At 35.0% G+C, this 25,053-nt stretch overlaps 2 protein-coding genes across 2 annotated transcripts; one reads left to right on the plus strand and one right to left on the minus strand.

Moving 5' to 3' along the window:
* Window positions 1-3,648: 3,648 nt before the first annotated feature.
* Window positions 3,649-15,051, minus strand: LOC132549452 (centrosomal protein of 76 kDa-like). Its single transcript, XM_060213396.1, has 12 exons — window positions 14,980-15,051; window positions 11,854-12,094; window positions 11,134-11,358; window positions 10,745-10,930; window positions 9,075-9,301; window positions 8,489-8,680; window positions 7,945-8,108; window positions 7,590-7,710; window positions 6,946-7,158; window positions 6,355-6,442; window positions 6,052-6,181; window positions 3,649-5,785 (listed from the first exon to the last, which is right to left on the minus strand). Exons 1-12 carry the CDS (start codon window positions 15,040-15,042, stop codon window positions 5,647-5,649), a joined length of 1,989 nt encoding a protein of 662 aa, XP_060069379.1. The 5' UTR covers window positions 15,043-15,051; the 3' UTR covers window positions 3,649-5,646.
* Window positions 15,052-15,222: 171 nt separating this feature from the next.
* On the plus strand, window positions 15,223-24,655 carry LOC132549438 (MTOR-associated protein MEAK7-like). Its single transcript, XM_060213377.1, has 8 exons — window positions 15,223-15,419; window positions 16,283-16,498; window positions 16,775-16,913; window positions 17,295-17,446; window positions 18,785-19,079; window positions 19,447-19,565; window positions 20,076-20,276; window positions 20,943-24,655. The coding sequence occupies exons 1-8, from the start codon at window positions 15,297-15,299 to the stop codon at window positions 21,099-21,101; spliced, it is 1,404 nt and encodes a 467-aa protein (XP_060069360.1). The 5' UTR covers window positions 15,223-15,296; the 3' UTR covers window positions 21,102-24,655.
* The last annotated feature ends 398 nt before the right edge of the window (window positions 24,656-25,053 follow it).

The raw sequence follows: 25,053 nt of genomic DNA on the forward strand, positions 1-25,053 counted from the left end.
ATGTAATATTGGAGATGACGGCTACCAGTCGATTACATGTTTGCCGGTACACTCGAATATTGCACAAGTAAAAATAGTGTTCGACTGGTAAAAACTTTCATTTCATTTTCAACGCACATCAAGAGAGGTCAGACGTTGGTAGTATTCTATTCACTATATCAGAAAGTAATAGTTTCCGGGAAATGTTTCCTAGGACATGGCATGTAAGGATGAATATGGACGTTTGCGTTGCTATTGGAGAATGAAAAATCTCAGAATAATGTGGCAAGATAGTTTGGGTTGAGAGGTTTTCACAGGAAAGGATCATGGTACGGGACCCCCCTCGAACAGGAAGTCCGTCCCGTCGGCAAGATTCGTCCAAAGTGACTTGGTACAAATTCCCAACCCACAGTCTATATCTATGTATTGTAGTGTTGAGAATTCGTTTCAATCCCTGTGCGGACGTCGCATTTGCGTAGCCGGTTCCAATCCCCTTCATTGACCTCTAGAAGCCGGGTCAGTTACAGAACTTGAAACGGAATGCGATAGACCGCGACGTCCCGCTATTGGTCTAGTCTTGCTTCAACGTCAAAGAGTTAAGCACTTGGCATAGTACAGAAGACATCTGCGATTCGGGAACTGATCTGGTCTGAATAGCTATTCACAGACGAATCCAAAGTTCACAATGACAGTAGTGTTCGAGCGTACCGCCGATTGGAAGAACTTTACAGTGATGTGTGTGTAATTCAGGGTCATCAGTTCGGAATTGTTGCTTGTGGTGGCACTACAACACCTAGAAGAACCCATATGGGTAAAGTGAGATGCAATTTGGCAATTGTGCGTTACCATGACGACATTATACGTCATTACGTTCTTCCATTTATCAGTAATATCCATCGTATCATTATCACGGCATCGTTGATGAATGTCTACAAAAGCAGAGCGTCGTTGTTGAATGTCTACAAAAGCAGAGCGTCGTCGTGGTACATCGGCTTGCTGTGTCACCAGATTGATCTCAAAGCAAGTAAGCTTGTAATGAAATGAAATGAAAAGTCTGCATCAGAAGCAAACCCCTCCTGTGACGGTGGACGGAGTGCGACGTACATCGTCGAGTGCAGAACATTCCCATGCATTAAAATTTATTTTTATCAGTCCCAAAGATGTGGCTACGATTTTTCAACCCCGATTTTCTGATTTTCTGTGTCTTTATGAAGACAATGCATCGTAAAAAAGAGTATTATTTTGCTTATGAATTTACAAATCAAACATTCGAAATACGCATTTCATTTTCCCTTTACTACAATAGGGAATTAGTTGTATTGTCATTGCTATTTATGAAAAGCTGTCTCTCCCTCCTACTAAGGTGGCCGGTTAAGGCCTAGTTCATGTTCAGGATCAAGGGCCAGATAGCAACCTTCTTCGTTCCATCGCGATCGCGGTCCTGTTTAATAGCCGTCGTGATCTTGTTCAATCGCCGTCGAAATCTCGTTCAATCGTCGTTGTGATTTCGTTCCCTCAACCGCCATCGTGATCTTGTTCCCTCGATAGCCATCGTGATATCGCTCTCTAGATCGCCAACTGCTCTCGTTCCATCGTGCTTTGTAACCCTAACCGGCCTCCTTATATCATTACCGTTGGGCTTGTGATTGCTGCCGTTGTTAGTATTGAAGATAAAAAATTCCCACGGCTTCGATTGCCATGTGAGTATGTAATTAAGGCTGAAGATTGAAATAAGAAAAAAAAAAAAAAAGAAAAAATAAAACACGCACAATCGTGCTCTCTATCAGTTTCCTTGATTAATTTCTTTTTATAAAATGTGGACCTTGGTTATCTTATAGAGGTATTTCGTGTGAATCAAGGATAAACATTTTATCAAACAGAAATAGAACAGCGCCATACTCTGTATGTGTACCGAATAAGATCGCAGATGTTTTCTTGGAGGAAATGAATGATTAAAACTGTTTAAAGAACCAATCAACTACCTGTTTGTGTTTACACTATTGCAGCTTTAGTGTTTCAATTCCGGGGACATGAATATTGATTATTTATATATGTATTTGGAATTCAACTACATCTACAACTGGTAATCAAATATATTTTGTTTTATATCATTCAGATACACGTACAGCATATATTTTTCTTCTAAACAATCAATTTTCCAGTATTTCGCGACTCGAGTTACCTGTTACGCCAGGTCAATTATTAATTCAGCACTTTTGTTCAGTACATTTATATATAACCCTCGACTTTAGTTATATCCATTCAAACCAAAGAAAACGCGAGATAAATTCATTCATGTCAAAGTTACGCGAGTAATATTCATTGATACCAAAGTTAACACGAGTAATATCCACTCACACCAAAGTCAACGCGATCAATATTAATTCATGTCAAAATTAATACGAGTAATATTCATTTCCTCAAAAGATTGTGAGTTTTTATTGATTTCACTAAAGATAATGTGAGTACACTCATTAATAACGGTAGGTTGAGTATGCCTATAGTCGTTTCCGATGGTTTCGAGAGTGCTGCAGGGAGCAATTTTTGCTTCATATGATGTGGCTTCAAATTGACTGGTTGATTAAATGGGTAATAATGTTTGAACAAGACTTTCTCACAGAACTGGTGTCAATTGCTTTCTGGGCTTTTTTTTTTATTCTTGCGCGATTGCTTGAGACTACTCTGAAATCGAAACAAACGGACCCGTTTGCATTGATATCACAGTCTGGTAAAATGAGCTGAAATGGTGATGGAAAGGCTTCAATACATCCTTTACCCAACAATAAGCAATACCGATATACATATAGTCTGTACATTTTTAACTCACAATATCAAACCTGGATGGGTAGTTAAGTAATAAAATGTCTTGTCAAGAGAATGAAATCGCTGGTCTACAGAGTAACGGGAGAGAGTTGGCCATAATACATTCCCTTGGGGGATTCCTCTAGAGGCTGGCAATAGTGGCGGTACTAGGGTACAGTGAATAAGATTAATTCTGGATTATTTTGTCCTACAATTCTTCACAACACCTTGGCAGTTATCCCCCTTTTTCGTCCTTTTTCAGTTAGAAGTGGAGAAAGAGAGACTTAACAGCATTATGCCATGTTGGTGAGAAGTGACTTATTAATCACTGCTTAACTTTAAACAGGATTTTCCAAACAGGTGAAATAGTGATCACAAGATGTTAGGGAGAGTCACTATAGAAAATTCATAGATACGGCACAGGCTCAAATATCATGTTTATTATAAATAACTCATCAGTGACAGTTGTCTCGTGGTTCATTTTTTCCTTTCAGGATGAGAAACAAAAACAAGATTAATTAGGTTTTGAGTCTAGCATAGGACAATTTTTTATTAAGACCCACAGTGGAATGTGCTCTGCTCACTAATAAGGGTTCTGGCTGTCACCATCTATTCAAGAAGTGACAAAGAAATTCTCTTAGAAAAGGACAGACACAGGACACCACATAGCTCCTCTGGTCATAGAGCAGAGAGAGTTAATAAAACAGGTTTGTATATAAATGTTATTACATTTTATTCTTTCTTTAACTGGCACTTTTAACATCAATGAATTAAAAATTCAATTTGACATTTTCTTTAAAACATCAAAATTAATGAACCAACATAATATGAAAAAAGTATAAAAATAAAAGTTCATTTTTTGCATTACTAAATGAAATTATCTGCTTATTTGAAAAGTACATGAGGATGTTTTTCACTCACCTATCAAACTGACTAATTTGCAACTTAATTGATAACAGTTTCATAAAATGTTGAACTTACAAAAAAATAAAGATAACAAAATAGAAGGAATAGGTTTCATCTTGATATTATTGCTATAACTATCACCAGATCTGGGAGATGTGCATGTACTTCAGCATTAACAATTACATAGACACCATAGGTACCAATAATGCTGTCCTGTTGAGCATCCATGCTAAACATTTGACATTAAGTACCATTTAAACAGATAAAATGTGAATTCTGTTACAAGCCCCACTCAGAAGAATGCTCGTGGTCATGGGATCAGGAGATTCCTATGTTTTAGAGAATTACAATCTACATTTCTGGGCATCAGTGATAAGGATACATGACAGATAGGTACTGACATCAGGACCAATCAAGCTTTTATCATATTTTTAATCCTGATAACAGAACATCCAATTTATGCTTGACAGTATGTTTCTCTCATATCTGCATACTGTAAAGCAACTTTCATTTGCATTCAATTTACTTTTGTAAATTTCATAATAAAAATAAATTCACCAGAAGTTTATCAATGAAAACTTTAAACAGGGGTAATTATTTTTTTTGTGTAGCTTCAAACTTTTTTTATAGTCTTTTCCCCAAAAGTCACCTGCAAATTGAGACACAGAAATTACAGAAGTTAGTACCTGTCAAAGAAAGTGAATTTACAGATGCTGTTCAGGATAAGACATTCAAAAGAGCCATCTTCTGATTGACTGGACAGTTACCATTTTGCCAATATTTTCCAATCATGTCATTCTACACTACAAAGAATTAAAGCAGAGTTGCCATTGTATATAAACTAACTAATTATAGACAGATGCCATTCTTCAAACATCAACAAAAATTTCAGAAGTGGCTAGCTAGCTGTGCTGTTAAAGGTAATGTATACTATATACAATATAGTTTTTATCACATATTTGTAGATTAATTCCAGGTATAATTCATACAACATAAGATACAGGTAAATATGATCACAGCATTTATGTGATTATTCTATTCAACATCAATCAGACTCTCCTCATCACTAACTGCATGATCATAATAATAACATAAGTTTTAAACCATTTTTTTCACACAACCACCCAAGAGTCTAATGTAGCATCCAAACACCTTACACAACCTTACATGACTCTCACAATTCAGTAGTACTTACAGTAAATATTTGCTCATCAATTCACAACTTCTATATAAAATTAAAGGAGCACTATGTAGTCAACAAATTCAATGCTTCATGTAAAAGTCACATAATCTCTTATACACTGGAGTCAATCCACATGAAGAAGCCATCATTTGTTCACCAACACGTTTCTGATATAAAATAACACAGCCATTATGATAGATTTGTGAGCACATGCATTCAGATCCAACATGATATGCAGAAACTGGAGCATCCAGAAATAAAGATCTAAATTGTATAGAACTATTTCATCCAGAAATCCGATTGTACACTGTATCCCTTAATTACTGTTTAACTCAGCTTTTTGAAATGCATAGAATTTGTGATATATAATGGACACAGCTTTGGTTAAGTTTCTCTGTTCATTGACCAAGCACATAAAGAATTCCGATTCTATGTGCATACAACACTGAATAAGACATAAGTATACAGGGGATTCACAACCCATATTGTATACAGCTTTGAATACGTCTCCATCAGAATATCGAGGTTTCAATATGTCTCCATCAGGATATAGAGGATTCACAATCTATATTGTATACAGCTTTGAATAGGTCTCCATCAGAATATCGAGGTTTCACTAAGTCTCCATCAGAACATAGAATATTCAGGTTCTATATTATACAGAGCTGTGTTTCAGTCTCCGTAATCTCTACAATCATAGACGCATACTTCACTATCAGATATCTATTAATCACTAATTGGCTGAACAGTCCATCAAATGTTTGAGCTTCCCCAGATTACAGTACTGATTTATATTTGGCAGCGAACATGACCCAAGTGGCACACGCAGATTCAGGATAAGGATAGATTCGCACTCGTACTGCCAGGCGGACATGATCACCACGGCAATTTATAATCTCCTCACAGACTGGGGACCTGGAGAAACAAAAATCAGTGTTACAATAGGTTTTGATAGATATGTCAAGGTCATTCAAATTTCCAAGGTTATATCGAAATCTTAAAACAAAAAGATTTTTTTATTTGTGTCATTATTGATTTCATTTTTTGATGTATCTATTTTCTGGGATTTCTTCTTTCCTCAAAAACAGCTAAAACAAAAGTCTCAAAAAAAAAAAAAAACATTTACTGTTTCATTGCATCTGTTGAAGACATAAAGCAAATTATTGGTTTGTAATACTTACTTGAGACATGTGACAAACGCCTTGCGTGCATTGCGATGAGAAAATTGTATTGGGAAGCCTTTAAATGTATGACCATCAGGAACAGCTTGTTTGATGGAGTCTTGAAACTCCTCATTACCGGCTATAAGTCCTGTAAATTAAGAAAAATATTTATACACTAATAACATATTTCAAAAGGCAAATGCATATACAACACATACTTTCCAATATTTGAAGTGACAGTGTAGACTGAAACTCAATCATTATTACTTTGCTGTTTGACAATAGAACTGATTTATATTGTGACATCAACATAGAGTATACCTGTGATTCTCTCCATTTCATATGCTGATAATGCTGGGGTGAGGAGGTAGCTGAGCTGGTCATCCCAAGCTGTTGTTAAACCCTGGTCCTGTAAATTCATCAAGTCTTGTTAAAATCACAATCACTTCTTCACAGCTGAGCTATATTTATTTTTTTTAATTTCCCCACCCCACCCCCTCATACCTTTGAAATTGTCAAATTAATTTCATCTTTTTAGATCTGTATATAATTTCCGAAAAGCAAATTCTAGACTAAAGGTGTCATTTGATTTGATGCAATTTAATAGACAGGAAAATGGACTGTAGAATACAACATATTGTATCTGAAGCGAGTACTGACAACAAAGTTTTCACAACTAACTTTTGCTCTGTTCACCAGACAAACATATTGAACATCTTCTCCCCAATCGTCTAAAAGTTAGGAAGCTACTTTCATTGATCAAGAATATTTTTACCCTGGTCATCTAGTGGTAAGGAAGCTACTGTCACATTCAAAAGAGAATGTTTTCTCTGATCATTTAAACTTTAGGATACTACTATAACTGACAAAGAACATGCTTTCCACTGAAATGGAATATCTGACTCCACCAACCTGTCTGTGTTCATAAGTGAGAACACGAAGCTGCTGTTCAAGGTCATTGCTGATGAGGGATGGGTCTAGATTAGAGGCACAAAGAGGTGGCAGTGAAGGCCACTGAGGACTGGCTCCAGGTCCACATACTGACAGAATGGCATCCTGGGACATGGACTTCCATCGTGACTCATTTTTCAGGTCAAATACACAAACCTCAACAGAGTCCATTGGCTGAAAAAGATTTTTCAGGTAAAATCAGAGTCTGTACAAATTACAGTCAAATCTGTCTAAAAGGCCACTCACTGGAGCTGAGAAAAGTGGCCTTTATACACAGGTTGCCTTTGTTTACAGATTCAACACACTATGAACTGCATTACATAGAGAACAAACAAAATACTTTACAGATAGGTGGCCTGTAGATAATAGTGATTGTAAATCTTTAGGAAGTTTTCTACAAGCAATCATATTCATCAATATGGAAAGAGATGCTTTCTTAAGAAACAGGTAACAAAGACTGGTTCAAGAATATTAGACCTGAAAATTGAAATACACACTGTGGTTGTCTTTCAAATTTGTTTGATATTATTGCATGCATGTCATCATTTTTTTTGGATCTACTTGAATGGGATAACTTTTACTACAAAATACTTGTGATATCATACCTGACTATTGGCATAGAATGACTGGTGGTTGAATACACAACCTACAGTCTTATAGGGATACTTTGGACGGTGCTGTTTGTCCAGTGGAGGGGCATTTGGATCAATAGGTGTATGCAAGTATCTGAAATATATGTTTGAAAATCATCACAACATGAATACAATGTATTTATCAGGTGGTCAAACATTTTAAAAACATTTCCAGAAATAGCATTTGGTAACTCTGACACATCTTGTTTTATTTATTGTTTTCCATGCGGATGTTTATTTTTCAAAAATATAAAAACTCATTTTATTACTGAACTGTATAATACATATATATATATCATTAACTGGTCTTTGATTATATAGGTATTACCTATGTCCATTCAGACTTTCCCAGAATGTGATCTGGCCGTCAACTGTGATGGCCATTACCCAAGCTACTACAGCACCTTTAGCTTTGGTCCCCACACAAACATACGCATCCAGGCCAAATCCCAGAAGGAGGCTACAGAGTAGGGTAGCGTGGTCCTCTGTGTCCTGAAAATAGATGAGGAATATCTATAAACATGACTTATAACATAGTTTAAATCAAATCCATACATTTCTTTATTTTCTGAATTTTTTTCCGAACTTCATATTAACATTTTCAAGTGTTCAAGTGACTTTGATTCATATATTCATCAAACAACTAACACCTTTACTACTATAGTAACATATATACCATACATTACATGGGCAAATTCACTGGATAACATTTCCTTTTACGGAAAGCAACAGAAGAACTCAATCACTGCCATTATGATCTAATTGTAAATCATTATAATATTACATTTAGAAAGGTCATCAGAATATCAATTTCCACTCCCTTATTCTTACACAGGACAATCATGTTCATTCCTTTAAACATTAAACTTTACCCCCTTGTTCCGACACAGAAAGGCGTGCATGTTCGTCCACTGTTCAGTCCGGGCACCTCCTCCAAGTGTTTGTATTCGTTCATGGTGGATGAGACTAACAAAGCGTGCAGAGTGTCGTGCTGTGTCAAGTAGTCGTCCTGACCTTAATGGCTTCACAAATGAGCACACAGGTCGATTTGTAGCATTCTCATCCTGGTTGTGAAGATAAAACATACATAGATATGTAGTAAACAAAGATTTGGAATTAGAATTCTCATAATTCACCCTCAATTAGAGTTGTAGCCAAACAGCTGCAGTAAAAAGACTTACCTGAAATATATAACTGTAACCAAATTATAATAGTTCAATACTGAATTGAATTTGGTCCTGAACAAATAAACAGAAAGCGAGAATTTGGACCAATGTCAATATATTCTACAAACATTACATTTCATTTTACTTCAGAAATTTTCTTGAAATCTGGAAATACACCAGATGACGTTACAGTAGAGTGCTCACTGTGATAGCCAAAAAGATAATAAACCTGTAGTCTGAAATTAATTGATGAACTTTTCTAGGATATGCAATATTTTCTCAAATGATTTACCTGAGCAAATATTTTAACAAGTCTATCGCTATGTTCAGGTCTTATCTGGAGGTATTCTTTCCACCACTGCTTTGCATAAACAAGAAATAGCCGTTCTCTCTCTGCCTGTCGATTTTTCTCCATGGTCAGTTGTGCTGTCAGTATATCCTGACCGACAGATTTTTGTACCTTAGGGAAAAGTTCCAACAAAATCTCCAATATTCCAGCTGCCACTTTACTTTCACTTCCTGAAAACAGAGGCAATTAGATGGAATATAACCAAAATCAAAATCAGTTAAAACACAAACACTATCTATTTAAACTAAAATAAATATACTTATCGCACAAAAAAAATAAGATATCTCCAGTATAATGTCCTCACCAGTGCGAAGTGGTTAAAAATTCATTGATATCAATATTGGCTTGGAGTCAGTGAATGTCACAACTCTGTCCCTATAAGAAGTTCAGGAAATAAGCAACATGTGCTTGGGTTCTCATTCGAATGATAATTATCGTTTGAATGCACAGAACCTTTATTTCCTTCACTTTTTATTGGGACAGATTTCTGAAGTTCATCCACACCAAGCCGATATATAAAAGTCGATAGAATGTCAAAATAATTTGAACTACTTATCAGGTAAATGCACTTAGGCTGTAATCTTATTTTAATAACACTTTCCAATGCTGAAAGTATTGCACTAAATTATGATTGCACTAATAAGTTTCTGAATATTCTTCATAAGTGGCAGTCATTGTATAGACATTATTTCCATCACTGTACTAATTTACCAAAAATTAATATTGTGCTAACATGTGATTATACCAAAATACGTATGTTTATGGTTCTTCGTTTTATTAGCAATTGCTTTTTGCTGGGTTCCCGAGCACATGGGAATACCAAGCAATGAAAAAGCAGATCGTGTAGCAAATGAAGCTTTATCGCTACCACCTGTTGTTTTTAAACTTTGTTTTACAGATTTTAAACCATTTATTAAACAAATTTACAAGCTCAGTGGCAGGAGGAATGGAATACATATACCAATAACCAATTGCACTCTGTTAAGCCTGTTATTGGTGAATGGTCTCCAGGCTATAGAGACAACCACCAAGATGAAGTTGTCCTTGCCAGTCTTCGGATGGGTTATACATACCATAAACATTCATATATGTTGAAAGGCGAAGATAATCCTTGGTGCATAGGATATGATGAGTCATTTACAATTAAACATTTTTTATTGGACTGCAGTGACCTTCTGTTTACTCGAGAATGTTTTTATCATAACATTACATGTCTAAAATCCCTTTTGAAACTGTTGAGATTTGTAAAATTCTATATTACCTGAAAGATGTTGGTCTATATAATAGACTATGATGTACCATTTTTATCTTTTGTGTTAACATACCCATTTAAGATTTTTAACATTTGTCTTTTACCTTTTGGTTTGTTTAATGCTATTTCCTTATGGATCGCTGTGTGTTTTACCGTATGATGGCCCTAATGAACTTTTATGTGTTGACGGGCCGTTAAGAATGTAAAAATAAAATAAAATAAATTAATAAATCTTTGTTTTATTCCATCTCTACAAATAACTTATCTGACTAGCCTTGATAAAGCACATGACTTATAAATTCAACCCAAGTTCCATGAACTTAGGAACTAAGAACCTGGAAATGTGAATACAAGGGCTTACCAATGCCCTTCAGCTCTAAAGACATGGACAGTCTTCCCCCTGATGCTGCAAGAACTGGACGCCATTCAAAGAAGTGTGAGGATACCAGGCTTGTCTCCCCTATCATGTCTGTCTTGACAAGCACCAGATGAATTGGGTCAGATATAGAAAGCATGGATGAAGGGTCTGCCATCTTTGCTGCTTCTCCTGCCATGAAGAAAGAAAATGACTGAATCACATCTCCTGAACAGAATTTGAAGATTTTTGTTAATTATTTGCAGATTACTATAACATTTATAATGCTTTTTGCTGATGACATTATGAAATGTATTCATCACAACTCTTGATTTATGGTCTGGTATATCTCTAATTTTTTACAATCTACAGAAATTATTTCAGCTAAAAAATACCTGCAGATTCTTTATGTAACTCTAGGAGAAAACCTTCTTCAATGCTGGGTTCACAGGCACATGGCACAGGTCGTGATCGAAATCTCTGTCCACGAAAGTACAGATAGAAGGTGAAGTGGGAGGTTACCTGCCCAGGAACTGGGTCAGTATCTTCAATATGTTCCAAGAAAGCCTTACCACTGCGAATGTGGAAATAAAGGTAGCGTCGTGTAGGGTCAATATTAGCTGCAACAGCAACAAAATAAATTTTTTAATTAGGTTAAATATCTTGTTTTCAGAATAAAAGAAATGCAACTGTCTATTCTTTTTTCTCCCTTTTCACCAAATATAGTGCCAGTGTTTAAAACAAAACTTCCTCTTTTTAGAGTAATCAGCACCTTTGAAAAAAATCTGTTCCAATTAAAAAATCAGAGGTTTTTGCTTAAGTAAAACTATCAAAGAGACTTCTTAAGATAAAATTTATGACTTTTCATATCAACTTTATTTACAACAAAAGTTCTTCACAAAAAAAAGTCTTCAATAAGGTCTATTGTATTTTTTCTTTTGTTTTCAAAACTTGGTAAATAATCTGATAAATACTGAGCTGACCAGTCAGTTGTAAGTAAGTAGTTATACATTTCTAAAGAACATGTGTTCAAAATGATGAAAGTAATAAATCTATGGTCAATGACAACAATAAAATGCATTTATTAACTACAGAATTTCTTCTCTTAATACTACCTTTCTTAGAAGGTAACTGTGTCAGTCTGTCGTCCTTGTCCAGGAAGTGCGTAGCAGGACGACCATTGTTTGCCCCTCCACTACTGCTATCGAACTGAAGTTTTTGGAGGATGTCATCTACCAGTCCTCGTTGCTTAAGCTTTTGCAGTAACTCTTCTTCTCCAACCTGGTCCATTCGCCCTGGATACTCGTCTTGAATTGATTCAGATATTATGTCTCGAATACGATTTTGTACATCCATCTGAAAAATAAAACCCCAATTATAACTAAATATCTTATAAACAGCTGAAGCATTAAACCTTGTAAGGCCTGTGATGCTTCATTGTGGAAACACTTTTCTGATAGTGTTTTCTAGATTTTGTAAGGTCACTTTTCCTGTTCCAAGGTCAAAAGGACATGTGCATATATGTAGCAGAGGCGATTATTTATTTCATTGCCTCCACTAGGAATCAAGCCAAGCAGTATTTTGCAGCAAGTATTTTACCAGGGTTACATATAACAGAATCAGTAAATTGAGGACTTATTATGAATTTGTAACAATCATTGGTTTACAGAATAAGAAAACCAATGCATTACTAGAAGAGTAAATAACAAAGAGATCCATTTTAAAAATAGTTTTTGTACGTATCTGTATATTTTTTCAATGCATGATTCAAAACTGATTTATGCCCTTCATGTTGGTACTATCAATTATAAAATAAGAAACAGCTAATTGCTTATTGGGAAATAAAACTGATGAGGGACAGTGATTTTTGGGACTCTGATATTTGAGTTATGGTCTTGTGCTTTTCCTGTGGGACGCTCAAATAGTAAGACCCTTATATCTTTTTGTATAAGGATTCATCAAAATTTTGGAATTAAGTGTTTTGGACTAGTCATAAAAAATCCTAAAAAATTACTGAGGACAGGCAATATTTAATATGAATTTTGCATGCAAGCATCATTGCATTAGCTCACATACAAAATTACAACTGACCTTTAAATGAATATTTACAATGGAGAAATCTTCTATTTGACATCATACAACCTATACTCTTAAGCTGTAATGTGTGTTCTTCCATACACTAGGACATGTGCATACTCCTCTAAATACCTTTACCTTCAGAAGGAAACAATCGTATGGTATGGAAAAAAAGGATTAAGGATTTTGAACTAATTAGCCATTCAACACATTAATTGATGTGTCACATGTTTATTATAGTTCATCATTGCGGATATTTATGGTAGCATTTTAAAAGTTTTTTTTCTTACTTTTTTTTTCAAACTTTGTTTGGGAAGTCTTGGTTTAGAGAATTGATTATCTTAGTTAACTTGTTGATTAATTGAATAATAAAAATGTGATTTTCATGTAATATGGCATTCTTGGTGGTACAATGTTGACTTCTGAAGCTAGTATTTTTTTCAATATTTTAGATAAAAACATTCTTTGATATGTTGGGGTGAAGAATGATATACTTTGCTCTGAATGTCACAAAATGTGGTAAAACTCTAGGCAGAGACACGGTTTTACAATATTTTGTGGCCTCTCGGGTGGAATATCCCTAACCTACACCCGAACAAATGAAAGAGTCTTATAACATTTTATATCTGAGGATGTTTAGGTAGCAGTAAACAGTTAATTTGCATTTTTCCTGAAATTATTTGTCATGTTTGAGATATACAGGTATAGCAGATTGGTTACGAAAAATACATCATTACATGTATATATATTTATAAACTACATAACAATTACATTAACAGTAGAGAGATGAAATTTGTGTGAAAAAAAAAATTTCCTCTGATTTCTGACATTTGATTGTCATGGTTACCTACTGAAAAAATGCTAAAAATGCAAAAATACTGCTAATTCCAACCTAACACTACAACTTTCTAGAAGAAATTTAATTCTAAACACCTATCTTACAATCAACAACACTGTCTTGGTAACAAAGTACTTATATTTCAGCAAATTCCAACTCGGAAATTCTTCATAACATGACCACATGTAAACACTTTGAAAATTTCACTTCCTGTAAAGCTAGTTTTTGGTGCGTAGACACAGATTCGAGACTGCCCAAATAGTAATCTCCAACACAAAGCTAAAATATTATCCTGAAAAAATGAAACCCCACATTGTCCACTTTAACATGACAGGACCAATTTTAGCAAGTATTTTTTTTCATTTTTAATTAAAATCTTTATAATGGGGTAATCAAATGAGCAAAAAAAAATCACCCATGGCCACACCGAGAAACTGTGTACTGCTACCTTAATCGTAAAATTGTGTGCAGTGAAACTTTCCCAAACCAATCCTTCTCAAAATCAATCACGCCTTGAAAGTAAATGAAATTGTGATGTACAGAATGATATCCTCTTTATAATTGTAATAAAAATCTCCCCAATATTGATCCTTCTCAATTCAGAATACTAAATAAATTTTGTTTCCAAAACGATTGAAGTATACTGATAATTACTTCTGAATACCTGCATTATCTGAATGATCAAAACCAAAGTTCTTATCAGTGGACCAAGAAATCAACAACCGTGTTGACAGTTGTAGGCTTTCACCTCCAGTACATACCTGTCATGGGTAGGTTAATGGTACACAACACCTACCCTGATTAGTAAGATTATAATAAATAATATACATAATTAACTCCAATGACAAACCACTGAAGCGAGCGAGTATTTTTGGATGTTAGGAAATATTGGATCATTCTGGTTTAGCTAGCAGACAGACTTGTTACATACACGTATTCTATGTTAAATGGATTTCTTTTTTATCTCCAGGAACGTGTAATGTTTTAGAAATCAGAATCATCTGAGTTCCAAGTAACTTAGACTAATTGTTCAGATACCGTTCGCAATAATTACCTCTCCGCAATACATAATGCGGTCCGGAACCGACGTCAAGATGACAGTCTGGTGTCATGTAAATTAATATTCACCGTGTTTTTGCTAGACAATTTAGACCATAACTCAACAAACGAAATGAAATTTGGTGCAAATTAAAAAAAAACAAAGTCAGGTAATATATATTATCAATCCAGAGTAGACTACATCTTCAGAATCTCTATTACTAGCAAATGCCAATGACAGAACTTGCTGCTGCATGTTTTGACCTGGAACTTGTAAACATCTATTTACCTGCGAAAGCTGCGAATGGATAATTTGCTTCAACTCGGAGATCTTCTCTGGTGGGAGTGCCATCTCAGTTGATCTGTGTTAAATGCGGTTCAATTATCAAAAATAATCCGGCAAACTTTTCGATGTAAATTGATGTCACATTTTCCATGCGGGAATGTTTTCGAATATGGCCGCGAATGACGTTATGCGCATGCGTAAATTTTGCCGGCCTTGCGAGGTCATCTTTCGTTTTCGCAATTTCATTTCCGTTTGTTATCAACGTAAATATTTGTCACATGTGAATGACATAGAAATTATGGTTTAGAAGAAACATTGAAATGGGAACCGCCGAGAGCAAAGATGGGGACGACTATGTCGAAGGAGGATTATTTTCAGTGGAAGAACAAATTGTTATAAAACAAGTACATAAGGAAATTTCAGTTTCAGAAGATTTGTTCAAGGTATGTAATGATTACTGTAACTTGTAAGCCAGATATATTAAAATAACAATTTTTACAAATCCTTATTTCATTATATTTTTCTTTACATGTATTTACGTTTTAAGGGTATAGTAGACTACATAGTTAATATATTTTATTTAAAAAATCTCTTAGATATACCACATATATTTATACACACACATTATATAAAACCAGAGACGTATATATACGTCTCTGATATAACTAGTTCTCTAATGAACATAACTTATGTCATTATTAAATGAAGAGCATACCTGATGACATATTCAACAATGGATATGATATATATTTCTTTAATGAAAACACTGTAGATGTAACAAGCAAGGATTTGAACCAGGGATTCTCTGAACTGAAAGAAGGATGCAGTTTCCAGAGGTTAGAGCAGCAATGCTTATTGGGCAAGGATGAATCTTATTTTCAAGTCCTCACACGAATGCCAATTAAACAGGAACGGTGGGGAATGGGGGGGTAGGGTGTAGCTTTACCCTTGTCTGTCCATCCCATTGCATTGTTGTCCTCTAAGTCAATATCTTAAGGTAATCTAAATTGGTTCATATTTACCATCATTTAGCACCATAACATCAAGTTCTACACTGGATCAGGTTCTGGTTTGCATAGGAGCATTGATGTCTTATAAACATTTTCGTGTCTTGCAACTCTGATACATTCTTCCAAATGAGCTCAAATATAGAGATTTTTTCTGAAGCTCACTAAGATGTTTAATTGAGCTGTAGTCATAAAAGCCTGGCCTTTTCTGTTTCATCCTTAGTTCACATCAAATTTTTACTGATTATACATTTATGTTCATAAAAATTGATTAACGTATCCAGTATATTTCTTTTCAGAATCATTTAAAACTGCTGGACAACAAATTATCAGAAAACCTGCTGAAATATTTATCCAGTCTAGCATCTCGTCCTCACAAAGGTGTTTTATTTACCTATCGTCAATTTCATATGCTCCTCAGTCAGCTATTCCGTGGAAGCTCAACAGACAAAGCAAGTGCTCTAAAGGGTTTGTGCTCTCAAAGTAAAGAGATCTCATCAGAAGATCTGTTTCAGGTAAAGGAAGTTTAATTGCTATTTGTTGATCATGTGATTTCATAATCCATAGAAACATCCACTTCAATTTTTATCATTGTATTCTGCTGTTAGCCCATCACAAATATTTTCAGACTGTTTATTTTCCTTTTACCAGCCTGATTTTAATTCAAACAACACTTTTTGAAGCCTAAGACATGATGCATGCTTGATCATACAATAGATAAATTATTCTGACAGCATGGATACAGGCGCATTGACTAGAATGAAAATTTATACATCTATCTTTCTCTTAAGGCTGTATTACAGTTGGTCAAAGCTTACAGAAAAGTGACTAAACATCTACCACTATGGTCAAAATGGAAACTTGATCAAGAAACTGACCAGCACCAAAAGGAATTTACCTTTGGATTATTACAGGAACTGTTTAATAAAGGTTTGTATAGTGACAGTTTCTTACCGCTTGGGGAAAGTTATGAATTGTTACAAAAATTTTGTTCTTGACAGAAAACAGTCAGGTGGTCATAATAATCTCCGTTGTTCGAGTCACATGAATTATATTGGAGCAATTATACTCGGCTGTGTTCCAAAGATGGACATTTTTTAAAACTCTATCACACATTGGATGTCTTAAATGATTATATTTATTACCAGAATTCAGTGGTGTTTGTTGTTACTCATTGTTTCCACTTTATTGTCTTTGCATTGATGATTTTAATTGATTACCGTTTAGTATCCTCATTTGGATCCTTGCCGATCCCAAGGAACTGATAGCCATGTAGATGAGGACCTGTTACTAAATTTAACTTTGTTTCAGGGCTAAGTAAGAAGGGTCCAGTACCAGAAGCCAAGATTCCAGCTGATGTCACCTACACCGAAGCTGATGTGGAAGACTTGCTACATAAATCTCCACTATTTTTACAAGTGTGTGATGCTGTGTTCATGACATTATTTCCAATTAGCAATGATGTGAGTATTCGTGGATATAACTTTAAAAGTTTTTTTCATGGTTTCAGTATTTAGCTCACTGCTACAATGTGCCTTACATTACAGTTATTAATTATTATTCTAATATTACACAATGCACAGAAGCATTTTAAATATAAATATTTATAAGACATAAAGATATGTTGGTGAGTACATGTACAGGATGTCTGAATGAGAGTCTAAAATGCTGATAACATGATATATTCATATTAGCAATATCAGAAATTACATTCTGTGCAATTCATACATTGTGTCAGCATTTAAAGTTTGCTGTATCTCTAGTTCCTTATGTGCCTTATTCACTCTGAAGTGATGCCATATCTGGTAATAACCAGATTGTTTAAGCTCTTCAAATGTTATTACATTTTCCTGATAAGCCATTCCTTACCTTGAGACAGCAATAATGAGTTGGTCTCCAGGGAAAATTGTCACATGATAAGCCAATCCTTACCCTGAGAAAGAGATGATGAATTGTTTTCCTGGACTTATTGTCATGTGATAAGCCCATCATTACCCCCAGACAGAGATAATGAGTTGGTCTGGACTTATTGTCATGTGATAAGCCATTGTAACTCAGAGACAGAGATGATGAATTGGTCTCCTGGAGAATTGTCATGTGATAAGCCCTTTGTTGCCCTTAAACAGGGATAATGACTTTGTCTCTTGGACTTATTGTCATGTGATTAGGCCATTGTTACCCTGAGACATGGATCAAAAGTTGGTATCTTGGATTTGATGTTTGATAAGCCTATTGTTACCCGGAGACAGAGATAATGATTAAGTCTCCTGGACTTGTCATGTGATATGCTCATCCTTACCCTGAAACAGGGATAATGACTTTGTCTCCTGGACTTATTGTCATGTGATAGGCTTTCTTTACCCTGGAACAGGGATAATGACTTTGTCTCCTGGACTTATTGTCATGTGATAGGCTTTCTTTACCCTGAAACAGGGATAATGACTTTGTCTCCTGGACTTATTGTCATGTGATAAGCCCTTTGTTGCCCTGAAACAGGGATAATGACTTGGTCTCCTGGACTTATTGTCATGTGATAGGCTTTCTTTACCCTGAAACATGGATAATGACTTGGTCTCCTGGACTTACTGTCATGTGGTAAGGCCATCGTTACCCTGAGACAGAGTTAATGAGTTGGTGTCCTGGGGTTATTGTCGGTTAAAGATGGTAGTAAAAATAAGGGATATCTACTTATGTTGATTAATGTCTGTGATGTGTATTTCTCTATATTTGTGTAGTTTTTGCTCTACCTTACATATATCACAGATTGTTTTGTGACTATTGTATCTTTTGACTTTACACAGGAGAATTCACGAACAGAGAGATTGTGTTCATTTGTACCCATTCCCATTACCATGGTACCTAACAAATCTATACTGGACCCTTATGCCATGAAGTTTTTAAACTTTAATCTACCAAAAGATCTACAGACGGAATGGAGACTTGTGTTCAGCAACAGTGTGTTTGGAGATAGTTTTACACAACTTGTGTCTCACATGTTGAACAAGGGCCCATCCCTTCTCATTGTTAAAGACAAGACTGGCCATGTATTTGGGGGATATGCCAGTGAAAAATGGCAACTCAACTCTAAATTTTACGGTATTTGATTTATTATTTAAGAAATGAAATTCTTTAATATAAAGAGAATATCATATGGTCGATGAAATTACTTTAAACATGAGTTCTTTCTCTTCATGCAGAAAAATATGTAAATATCTATTTGGTAGTCATGAACATGACTTTTTCACGTCTTTGACATTACAACATATATATGCTATATTCATATGTCCGTGTCCAAATATTTAAGAAGGACATTCAGAGACAAAGCATTTTATATTGATATTTCAGATAAATAATATTGATTGGTTGCTTGGTTGAAATCATATTCTTTATTAATGATGCCGATACTTATCTTAAAAATACAAAATACATCATACTTAACATGAAACTATTTCTGTATTTACAGGCTCTTCTGATAACTTCTTATTCACCCTTTCTCCACAATATGGAATTTACAACACAACAACTTACAATTCCAACTACATGTATCTAAACCAAGGGCAACAGACTCTACCTAATGGACTGGTAAGTAGGTCACTGTGACATAGGACCACCTGATACCCATTAATGGATTGCTAACTAGGTCACTGTGATAAAGGTTCATTTAATACATTCTAATGGATTGATAAGTAGGTCACTGTGACAGGGGATCAGCTGGTACTAATTAATAGATTGCTAAATAGGTCAATTTTTATACAGAATCAGATCATGCTAACAAATGGATCAAAAGTAGGTCACTGACATTCAGAATTTCGTGAAACTTATCCACCATGGAAGTAATTTTCATCCACAATCTACATTTTTTTCTTTCATTGTACTTGTCATGGGGCATGCACTTTGAAATAAGTACTTCCTTGAAAAAAAGATCACCCAAAGCAAATCTTTTTGTCCCGGTAACTGTATGATCGCATTGCTGATTATCCTAGTTTATTGTTGGCAGCCAGTATATGTAGAGCTGCAGCCATTTTTTCACAAATGTTGTCAAGTTTAATGCTGCTTAATGTTACACTAGTGAATTCACATTGTTGCTTGCAGGGCATGGGTGGTCAGTTTGATTACTTTGGCCTGTGGATTGACCAGTCTTTTAACTATGGCCATAGTAAGGCACAGCCTCGTTGTACAACATATGCTAGTCCACAGTTGTCAGGTACACCAGAGTTTGAGGTGGTTGCCCTGGAGGTGTGGGAGGTTGGACCAGAGCCCAAAGCTGACAGTGATGATGAGGAAGACAAAGAGGTAAGTGTACTGCCATTTATTGTGGATTAGATCAGTTGTTGGTTAAGTAATAAATCTGTGGAACATTGAGTGAGAGGCTCTGACCCTTATTATGGACAAGGTTTATCAGTTGGTTAATAAATGGGAAGGTAGGTACTATGAACAATATATTGAGTACAAAATCAATGGCTGGTTGTTAATGGTTAAAGTATATTCCACTTATTATCACTTCCTGATTGTTTGGTCAGATTGTGATATTGAGTGGAATGTCATATTAATATGTGACTTTTTCTTTATAGCTGCTTAAATCCAAATCATTTTCTAGTAGCTCTTGATGTCTTGTCCCTGATTAATTTTAAGACAGGTCGGACAATGGTGAACAGATTAATTTTAAGACAAATGGTGAGAAAATAAATTAAACTGCTTCCTGAAAGATGGCGACATGCTGTTTTGATATTCCAAACATGCTACCACTTGATCAATTAATTATTCCTTGAAAAAGCAACTGAAATCTGTAAGGAAAGAATCACACTAACATAGAACCAATGCAGGCTATACTGTGGAGGGTGCCAAGATCTCTCTAGGAAATCTTATTTTGATGTTTAGAAATGATTACAATTTATGTTTGAATTAAAATCTGTCTTCATGAATTAAAATCTATAATAATGGAATGCTGTTTACCTCTAGGTGAAGAAAAGTATACTGGATGGTAACTCTGAGGCCAAAGCAATGCTCTCACTCATAGGTAAGGAACGAGTGAGCGAAGGTTATCGTGACGAGGATGACGACATGGAGATATCCGAGGACATGAAACGAAAGATGAATACAATACCATCTCTTATATAGATCTGTGTAATGTTAAACCATCTAACTCCTGCCCAGATGACCAGCATATGGCTGCTGATTCCAAATAGGAAGATGGGCTCATAACAGGACAAGAGTGTAACATTTGTTAGTATTTCCACTCAACCTTGCAGTAGATTAGGCAGGCTTTTTACCAGACATGGGCTTATTGATGAACGTATAAGGTCGTGATATATTATACCAGTATGTACATACTTGGTCGAATCAACAAAGCTCCTCTGTACATGCGAGGGTATGTATAACATGATTCTAACCCGTACAAACAGTTAACAAGTCTATTGAAAATGCAAGTTCTTATCATTCTGATTAAAACTAGATATTCATTCACTGCCGTACTCTCAATGTCATAATGAGCTAAAACTTGATATTAATTAGAGGGAGTTCTTTTCAACTGTATTCATCATTATGTTTAACCATCTTAGAAAAAACTCATGCCTGTGATTTTTTTTATACATTTTCCCAAAGTCTGTAGGCCCTTGAAAAGATGAATGTTTAAGTCACCTCCCTAGTCCTGAGCTTTGATCTTTCACAGCTAATAGATATTTTGTCAGAAGTACTTAATAATGTAATACTTGTAATGTGTTGTGTTGTAATGAATGAAATGTATGCTGGCTGAATGACTTGTAATGGTACATGTCACTGTTATATAGCATTGTAATAGTAACATACCTTTATTACTGTATACATACTTTGCTGGAATCAAATTTTAGTGTATAATCAGTTTTTGGGCAAATTAGATAAGAAAATGAATTAGTATATTCACAATATTTGCTGTGTATCAGTACAATAACTTTTACACGAGGTGCATTAAATTTCAGATCACCTCTACAGTATAGATAATTACAGTAATTGACTATTATTGATGTTTCGAAGCATGTTTGAATGTTTCTGTTTAAGTACAGGGAGTATTACCTGTTTGTACCTCATTAATAATGATTGTTTTGTCCCGAATGCAAGCGGTTATTTTATATATACGATAAGGATTGGATGTATTTCGTTGTATAGCACGACTGTTATTTATAACTTTGTATGCACTGCTAAGTAGGATAACTGTGTAATGTATGTAAACATTTGATATGGTAGATGTATATATCAAACATTTTTAGTTAGGAAATCAATCGCAACAGCTTCAGAGTAAGTTGATATGGATTTATTTTGAACCGTCAACCGGTTTCGCCCTCTCCGGGCTATATCAGGACGACAAATTAACAAACATTTTGTACCAGTTATAAAACGTTGTCCGTCTTATAAACATACCTAACTAGGTTAAGAAGTGTTCAATATGTGTAATTTAGACAGTTTGACCTTCAGATCATGGTAAGATGTCAAATTAGACACAAAAAAACCGTAACAAAAAAAGCAAGCTGTAATTTTCATTAAGAATAAATGTGGACTAAAAACATATATTAAAGGGTTTTGGCGCATTTTTTTATAATGCCATATTTCAGTCCAAATTATGTCATATTTCAGTGCATGTTCTAAGTAACAATTAAAGTGATTCATTTTAGGACCAGATCAAACTGATTTTTATTTTTCATAATACTTAGCATTTTGAAGTGGTAGGAAAAGGGATTAGCATTTTGAAGTGGTAGGAAAAGGGATACAACGGACATCATTGTCAAAACAAACTTTTCCTGACAAACGACAGCGAAACTGAGGATTTATCATGTTTCATCTTCGTGTAACTGGTACATACAGTACTACAGATTTTGTATCTTTATGAACCTGTTATGATTGCAAAGTACACATAGCAGAACATGTTCAGGGTCCATTATTTGGACATGTACAACAGCTTGTTTCACTTTCGTCTGTCTAAAAGCAGGTATTGGGACATATTTGTGGAGCACCATATTGGGAGTATGGCTATTTACATTATGATGTAACAGAATTAAACAAGAATTAAAATCATGGCCAAACCCATTAATAGTGCCCAAAATAGATCCTTGTTGATCATGACTGTCATTTCAAGTTTAAAGGTTAAATGAGTGTTTTTTTGGTTCTTGTGCAATAATTCTAAAGCATACCCTAGGATTTTTTAATGAAACTTACATGCAAATCAAAAACACAATTTGTGCCATAATCATATGCATAATAAAGGTAGAAAGGATTTTTTGTTGATGAGAAATGGCAAAAAAGGTAACTTTTTTAGCACAGCAACTCTGAGGCCATATACTTTTGTTACAATTGCTTAGACTTGTCAATATAAATATGTATGGTAGTGCTGTAGTTAATGTTTCTAAATCCACTCAACATTACATACAATTCTTAGATTTTGATATTTCCTAAAATAACATGGATATTGTTAATCTTATATGGGATTGAATGCAGAGGAATCCCACATGCAGATGCGGGTGCCCTATAGTAATAAACTTGTCTGCCTGTCTTTTCATTTTTTGGTTTCTGTACAGTATCTGAAATGCTGTTAGGCTAATGGCCCTCATACTTCATGCCAAGCCTCCTTGATGGAAGTGCTTGCTTAGAGTATGTAAGTTTTCATCTCCCAAGATTAGGCCACATGCACTCAGTCTTTATCCAATGTTACCTCAAAGGAAGTGGTGGTTTGATCTAGATTTACATGTCTGGAGGTCAAAAGTCAAGGTCACTTGCTAGAAATAGAAAATAATTAAATTTCAACCAGTGTTTATTTTTTTGTTTCCGTGCGATAAATTGAGTTTCCTTTGGCCAATCCAGCTAAAACTGCATATAGTGCTTCCTTTTTGAAAGTGCATGCATGGGATTGCTTTTCAGGTCACTGTTACTATAAATAGAAAGATCAGGTTCCCTTTGATACCTCAAATTTGCTTTGGCCAATCACAGTCAAACATCATACAGTGCTTCTGGATTGTGTTTCTGCTTCTAAGGTTAAAAATCAAGGTAACTTATACTATAATTAGAAAAATAAGTGTCCCGACGATAATCATACTTTTTACCCTCCGAGGTGTGTGTGTCTATGGGTAAACTGGTGGAGGAGGGATTTTCTGCGACATAGTAGGGCCCATGCTGACCTGTCAGCGTTCTAGTTTAAGGTCAAAAGGCCTGATAAAAATGAATTGTTGTCATCACCACAGTATCTATTGATATCTAAATGTTTAAATAGTTAAGTAAACCTGTAACTAAAACAGTTCTTGTCCTATAATACTTCAGTGTTTTTATTTAATAGGTTGGTCTTTTCTCTTTTGACTATAAATAACAAATTCAATATGCACACACTTAGATGTTGATATTACAGTGAAATCAATTTTAAATTTATTTATTATTTGTGATGAGTTGTATTTCACATAATTTGATTTTATAAGCAACATTTTCGAGCAACACACTTTTAGAGAAACCATGATTAAGAGTTTCGCTCTTGTCTGACAATATGTACAAACTGTAATTTTATCAAACTACCATCATCAGAAACTTCATGAAATTTCTCACCATACTGAAATATTAAAGAAAACACCTTTTTGATTGAAGAAAAGTCTATTATTTTATTAAATTATAATAAAGGAGTGGGCTTATTGAGAGAATTTTTACTGAACTGCAATAGAATATTACCAAGCATTGACTTACTGCAGAATGTATAATTTACTCTGCCAGGGAATGTTGTTTTTGCTTGGTGTATTTATTGCTCTATAAACAGCCAGGGTCATTTTGAGGGGAGATCTCATTGCAGAAGCTGGTGGCTGCCTTACTGAATGTACAGCAGACAAATTGTCCAATGACACAAAAACATCAGCGTAGATCAATCTGTTTCTCAACTTCCTGAGAAACACCAAGGATTGGCAATGTCTAACCGAGATTATGTTGATAAAAGGCAAGGTATAAGAAGGAGCCTCATCTACAAGGCAAGCTATCATCCGGGCACTTTTTATTTGTGTGTTATGTCACTGGCATGGTAAACTGAATAGCAATGGAGGTCATGTGACTAGGTTAATGAAAAATATTATGA

Source organism: Ylistrum balloti, unplaced genomic scaffold (genome assembly GCF_031769215.1).
Source record: "Ylistrum balloti isolate Yb309-2 unplaced genomic scaffold, AGI_CSIRO_Ybal_v1 Utg370058, whole genome shotgun sequence".
NCBI lineage: Eukaryota > Metazoa > Mollusca > Bivalvia > Pectinida > Pectinidae > Ylistrum > Ylistrum balloti.